At 36.6% G+C, this 7,500-nt stretch overlaps 1 protein-coding gene across 3 annotated transcripts in view; it reads right to left on the minus strand.

Moving 5' to 3' along the window:
- The window catches only part of LOC139394522 (caskin-1), a 123,221-nt gene extending 115,911 nt beyond the window's left edge, over window positions 1–7,310 (minus strand). For all 3 annotated transcript variants that reach the window (XM_071142612.1, XM_071142611.1, XM_071142610.1), the window contains exon 1: window positions 7,200–7,310. In XM_071142612.1, the coding sequence (XP_070998713.1) occupies window positions 7,200–7,293 (94 nt within the window). In that variant the 5' untranslated portion in view covers window positions 7,294–7,310. The remainder of the gene's footprint in view (window positions 1–7,199) is intronic.
- Window positions 7,311–7,500: the final 190 nt, after the last annotated feature.

Below are 7,500 nucleotides of genomic sequence, written 5' to 3' on the forward strand. Positions count from 1 at the left end.
TCTATAACAGCATTAGGTCTATAACAGTATTAGGTCTATAACAGTATTAGGTCTATAACAGCATTAGGTCTATATTAGGTCTATATTATGTCTATAACATAATTAGGTCTATAACAGCATTAGGTCAATATTAGGTCAATATTAGGTCTATAATAGCATTACGGTCAATATTAGGTCTATATTAGGTCTATAACAGAATTAGGTCTATAACAGCATTAGGTCTATATTAGGTATATAACAGTATTAGGTCTATAACAGCATTAGGTCTATATTAGGTCTATAAAAGTATTAGGTCTATAACAGCATTAGGTCTATAACAGCATTAGGTCTATAACAGCATTAGGTCTATATTAGGTCTATAACAGCATTAGGTCTATAACAGTATTAGGTCTATAACAGTATTAGGTCTATAACAGCATTAGGTCTATATTAGGTCTATAACAGCATTAGGTCTATAACAATATTAGGTCTATAACAGCATTAGGTCTATATTAGGTCTATAACAGTATTAGGTCTATAACAGCATTAGGTCTATATTAGGTATATAACAGCATTAGGTCAATATTAGGTCTATAACAGTATTAGGTCTATATTAGGTCTATAACAGCATTAGGTCTATAACAATATTAGGTCTATATTAGGTCTATAACAGCATTAGGTCTACAACAGCATTAGGTCAATATTAGGTCTATAAAAGCATTAGGTCAATATTAGGTCTATAACAGTATTAGGTCTATATTAGGTCTATAATAATAGGTCTATAACAGCATTAGGTCAATATTAGGTCTATAACAGTATTAGGTCTATATTAGGTCTATAACAGCATTACATCAATATTAGGTCTATAACCGTATTAGGTCTATAACAGCATTAGGTCTATATTAGGTCTATAACAGTATTAGGTCTATAACAGCATTAGGTCTATATTAGGTCTATAACAGCATTAGGTCAATATTAGGTCTATAACAGCATTAGGTCTATAACAGCATTAGGTCTATAACAGTATTAGGTCTATAACAGCATTAGGTCTATATTAGGTATATAACAGCAGTAGGTAAATAACAGTATTAGGTCTATAACAGCATTAGGTCTATAACAGTATTAGGTCTATAACAGCATTAGGTCTATATTAGGTCTATAACAGCATTGGGTCTATAACAGTATTAGGTCTATAAAAGCATTAGGTCTATATTAGGTCTATAACAGCATTAGGTCTATAACAGTATTAGGTCTACAACAGCATTAGGTCTATAACAGCATTAGGTCTATATTAGGTCTATAACAGCATTAGGTCAATATTAGGTCTATAACAGCATTAGGTCTATATTAGGTCTATAACAGCATTAGGTTTATAACAGCATTAGGTCAATATTAGGTCTATAACAGCATTAGGTCTATAACAGTATTAGGTCTATATTAGGTCTATAACAGCATTAGGTCTATAACAGCATTAGGTCTATAACAGCATTAGGTCAATATTAGGTCTATAACAGCATTAGGTCTATATTAGGTCTATAACAGCATTAGGTCTATATTACGTCTATATTACGTCTATAACAGCATTAGGTCAATATTAGGTCTATAACAGCATTAGGTCTATAACAGTATTAGGTCTATATTAGGTCTATAACAGCATTAGGTCTATAACAGCATTAGGTCTATAACAGCATTAGTTCTATAACAGCATTAGGTCTATAACAGTATTAGGTCTATAACAGCATTAGGTCTATAACAGCACTAGGTCTATATTAGGTCTATAACAGCATTAGGTCAATATTAGGTCTATAACAGCATTAGGTCTATAACAGCATTAGGTCTATATTAGGTCTATAACAGCATTAGGTCTATAACAGCATTAGGTCTATATTAGGTCTATATTAGGTCTATAACAGCATTAGGTCAATATTAGGTCTATAACAGCATTAGGTCTATAACAGCATTAGGTCTATATTAGGTCTATAACAGCATTGGGTCAATATTAGGTCTATAACAGCATTAGGTCTATAACAGCATTAGGTATATATTAGGTCTATATTAGGTCTATAACAGCATTAGGTCTATATTAGGTCTATAACAGCATTAGGTCTATAACAGCATTAGGTCTATATTAGGTCTATATTACGTCTATAACAGCATCAGGTCAATATTAGGTCTATAACAGCATTAGGTCAATATTAGGTCTATAACAGCATTAGGTCTATAACAGCATTAGGTCTATAACAGCATTAGGTCTATAACAACATTAAGTCTATATTAGGTCTATATTAGGTCTATAACAGCATTAGGTCAATATTAGGTCTATAACAGCATTAGGTCTATAACAGCATAAGGTCAATATTAGGTCTATAACAGTATTAGGTCTATAACAGCATTAGGTCTATAACAGCATTAGGTCTATAACAGCATTAGGTCTATAACAGCATTAGGTCTATAATAGGTCTATAACAGCATTAGGTCTATAACAGCATTAGGTCTATAACAGCATTAGGTCTATATTAGGTCTATAACAGTATTAGGTCTATAACAGCATTAGGTCTATGACAATATTAGGTCAATAACAGCATTAGGTCTATAACAGCGTTAGGTCTATAACAATATTAGGTCAATAACAGCATTAGGTCTATAACAGCATTAGGTCTATATTAGGTCTATAACAGAATTAGGTCTATAACAGCATTAGGTCTATAACAGCATTAGGTCTATATTAGGTCTATAACAGTATTAGGTCTATAACAATATTAGGTCTATATTAGGTCTATAACAACATTAGGTCTATATTAGGTCTATAACAGTATTAGGTCAATATTAGGTCTATAACAGCACTAGGTCTATATTAGGTCTATAACAGTATTAGGTCTATAACAATATTAGGTCTATAACAATATTAGGTCTATATTAGGTCTATAACAGTATTAGGTCAATATTAGGTCTTTAACAGCACTAGGTCTATAACAGCATTAGGTCAATATTAGGTCTTTAACAGCATTAGGTCTATAACAGCATTAGGTCTATATTACGTCTATAACAGTATTAGGTCTATATTAGGTTTATAACAGTATTAGGTCTATAACATTATTAGGTCTATAACAGCATTAGGTCTATATTAGGTCTATAACAATTATAGGTCTATAACAGCATTAGGTCTATATTAGGTCTATAACAGCATTAGGTCTATATTAGGTCTATAACAGAATTAGGTCAATATTAGGTCTATATTAGGTCTATAACAGTATTAGGTCTATATTAGGTCTATAACAGTATTAGGTCTATAACATTATTAGGTCTATAACAGCATTAGGTCTATAACAGCATTAGGTCTATAACATCATTAGGTCTATATTAGGTCTATAACAGCATTAGGTCTATAACAGTATTAGGTCTATATTAGGTCTATAACAGCATTAGGTCTATATTAGGTCTATAACAGCATTAGGTCAATATTAGGTCTATAACAGCATTAGGTCAATATTAGGTCTATAACAGAATTAGATCTATATTAGGTCTATAACAGTATTAGGTCTATATTAGGTCTATAACAGTATTAGGTCTATAACAATATTAGGTCTATATTAGGTCTATAACAGCATTAGGTCTATATTAGGTCTATAACAGAATTAGGTCTATAACAGTATTAGGTCTATAACAGCATTAGGTCTATATTAGGTCTATAACAGTATTAGGTCTATAACAATATTAGGTCTATATTAGGTCTATAACAACATTAGGTCTATATTAGGTCTATAACAGTATTAGGTCAATATTAGGTCTATAACAGCACTAGGTCTATATTAGGTCTATAACAGTATTAGGTCTATAACAATATTAGGTCTATATTAGGTCTATAACAATTGTTAGGTCTATATTAGGTCTATAACAGTATTAGGTCAATATTAGGTCTTTAACAGCACTAGGTCTATAACAGCATTAGGTCAATATTAGGTCTTTAACAGCATTAGGTCTATAACAGCATTAGGTCTATATTACGTCTATAACAGTATTAGGTCTATATTAGGTTTATAACAGTATTAGGTCTATAACATTATTAGGTCTATAACAGCATTAGGTCTATATTAGGTCTATAACAATATTAGGTCTATAACAGCATTAGGTCTATATTAGGTCTATAACAGCATTAGGTCTATATTAGGTCTATAACAGAATTAGGTCAATATTAGGTCTATATTAGGTCTATAACAGTATTAGGTCTATATTAGGTCTATAACAGTATTAGGTCTATAACATTATTAGGTCTATAACAGCATTAGGTCTATAACAGCATTAGGTCTATAACATCATTAGGTCTATATTAGGTCTATAACAGCATTAGGTCTATAACAGTATTAGGTCTATATTAGGTCTATAACAGCATTAGGTCTATATTAGGTCTATAACAGCATTAGGTCAATATTAGGTCTATAACAGCATTAGGTCAATATTAGGTCTATAACAGAATTAGATCTATATTAGGTCTATAACAGTATTAGGTCTATATTAGGTCTATAACAGTATTAGGTCTATAACAATATTAGGTCTATATTAGGTCTATAACAGCATTAGGTCTATATTAGGTCTATAACAGAATTAGGTCTATAACAGTATTAGGTCTATAACAATATTAGGTCTATAACAGCATTAGGTCTATATTAGGTCTATAACAGCATTAGGTCTATAACAATATTAGGTCTATAATAACATTAGGTCTATAACAGCATTAGGTCTAGTGGCTATACAGGGGGTACCGGTACAGAGTCAATGTGGAGGCTATATACAGGGGATACCAGTACAGAGTCAATGTGGAGGCTATGTACAGGGTGTACCGGTACAGAGTCAATGTGGAGGCTATATACAGGGTGTTACGGTACAGGGTCAATGTGGAGACTATATACAGGGGTTACAGAGTCAATGTGGAGGCTATATACAGGGGGTACCAGTACAGAGTCAATGTGGAGGCTATATACAAGGGGTACCGGTACAGAGTCAATGTGGAGGCTATATACAGGGGGTTACGGTACAGAGTCAATGTGGAGGCTATATACAGGGGGTTACGGTACAGAGTCAATGTGGAGGCCATATACAGGGTATTACGGTACAGAGTCAATGTGGAGGCTATATACAGGGGGTACAGAGTTATTGTGGAGACTATACACAGGGGGTACAGAGTCAATTTGGAGGCTATATACAGGGGGTACCAGCACAGAGTCAATGTGGAGGCTATATACAGGCGGTACCAGTACAGAGTCAATGTGGAGGCTATATGCAGGGGGTACCTGGTACAGAGTCAATGTGGAGACTATATACACGGGGTACAGAGTTATTGTGGAGGCTATATACTCTGTACCGGTACCCCTGTATATAGTCTCCACATTGACTCTGTACTGGTACCCCCTGTATATAGCCTCCACATCGACTCTGTACCGGTACCCCCTGTATATAGCCTCCACATTGACTCTGTACCGTAATACCCTGTATATGGCCTCCACATTGACTCTGTACCGTAACCCCCTGTATATAGCCTCCACATTGACTCTGTACTGGTACCCCCTGTATATAGCCTCCACATTGACTCTGTACCGGTACCCCCTGTATATAGCCTCCACATTGACTCTGTACCCCCTGTATATAGCCTCCACATTGACTCTGTACCGGTACCCCCTGAATATAGTCTCCACATTGACTCTGTACCGTAACCCCCTGTATATAGCCTCCACATTGACTCTGTACTGGTACCCCCGGTATATAGCCTCCACATTGACTCTGTACCGGTACCCCCCCTGTATATAGCCTCCACATTGACTCTGTACTGGTACCCCCTGTATATAGCCTCCACATTGACTCTGTACCGGTACCCCCTGTATATAGCCTCCACATTGACTCTGTACCCCCTGTATATAGTCTCCACATTGACTCTGTACCGGTACCCCCTGAATATAGCCTCCACATTGACTCTGTACCGTAATACCCTGTATATAGCCTCCACATTGACTCTGTACCGTAATACCCTGTATATAGCCTCCACATTGACTCTGTACCGTAATACCCTGTATATAGCCTCCACATTGACTCTGTACCGGTACCCCCTGTATATAGCCTCCACATTGACTCTGTACCCCCTGTATATAGCCTCCACATTGACTCTGTACCGGTACCCCCTGAATATAGCCTCCACATTGACTCTGTACCGTAATACCCTGTATATAGCCTCCACATTGACTCTGTACCGTAATACCCTGTATATAGCCTCCACATTGACTCTGTACCTTAATACCCTGTATATAGCCTCCACATTGACTCTGTACCGTAATACCCTGTATATAGCCTCCACATTGACTCTGTACTGTAATACCCTGTATATAGCCTCCACATTGACTCTGTACCGTAATACCCTGTATATAGCCTCCACATTAACTCTGTACCGTAATACCCTGTATATAGCCTCCACATTAACTCTGTACCGTAATACCCTGTATATAGCCCTATTGTTATTTTCTGCTGCTCTGTAATTATTTGTAATTATTATCTGTTTTAAATATATATTATTTTTAGGTATTTTCTTAAAACTGCATTGTTGGTTAAGGGCTTGTAAGTAAACATTTCACTGTAAGGTGTAATACCTGTTGTATTCAACATTTCACTGTAAGGTGTAATACCTGTTGTATTCAACATTTCACTGTAAGGTGAAATACCTGTTGTATTCAACATTTCACTGTAAGGTGAAATACCTGTTGTATTCAACATTTCACTGTAAGGTGAAATACCTGTTGTATTCAACATTTCACTGTAAGGTGTAATACCTGTTGTATTCAACATTTCACTGTAAGGTGTAATACCTAAAGGTGTAATACCTGTTGTGTTCGGCAAATAACATTTGATTTGATTTGATTTAATCTCCCTCATCATCCTCCTCATCATCATCAATTCCCTCATCTGCCTCATCATCATCATCAATCTCCTCATATTCCTCATCATCATCATTACCCTCATCATCTCTCTCTATCACACACATGTACAAACGCGTGTTTATCGACATCACATCGGATTTGTCCCAACCTGCGGGATACACACATACATCAAACACACACCCCGCCACTGTCCTGACATCGTTGTGAAGCATGCGTTTGGTCTGCGTGTGTGTGCGTGTGCGTGTGCATGCCAGTGTGTGTGTCCAGTGTGTGGGTCAGAGAGAGCAAGGGGGTACTGACTGGTTTTCCCGGGCCTGGGTCGCTGGAGAAGCCGCTGCGCCGTCAGAAGATCCTCGGTCTTCACCGCATGAAGCAGGTCCTGGTCCTTGCCCATCCTCTCTCTATCCCTCTCCTCTTCCCCCTCTCTATCCCTCTCCTCTTCCCCCTCTCTCTATCTCCCTCGTCGTTAATCCCTTCCGTTCATCCTCCAGTCAGTCAGCGGGCCACAGCAGCAGATGTATAGGGGTTGGGTGGCTGCGATGAGGCTACAGTAGAGAACAGCTACCCGCTGTCTGAATCCCTCAGACCGACAGACGAACCG

The sequence above is a fragment of the Oncorhynchus clarkii genome, unplaced genomic scaffold, assembly GCF_045791955.1.
Source record: "Oncorhynchus clarkii lewisi isolate Uvic-CL-2024 unplaced genomic scaffold, UVic_Ocla_1.0 unplaced_contig_11241_pilon_pilon, whole genome shotgun sequence".
Classification (NCBI taxonomy): domain Eukaryota; kingdom Metazoa; phylum Chordata; class Actinopteri; order Salmoniformes; family Salmonidae; genus Oncorhynchus; species Oncorhynchus clarkii.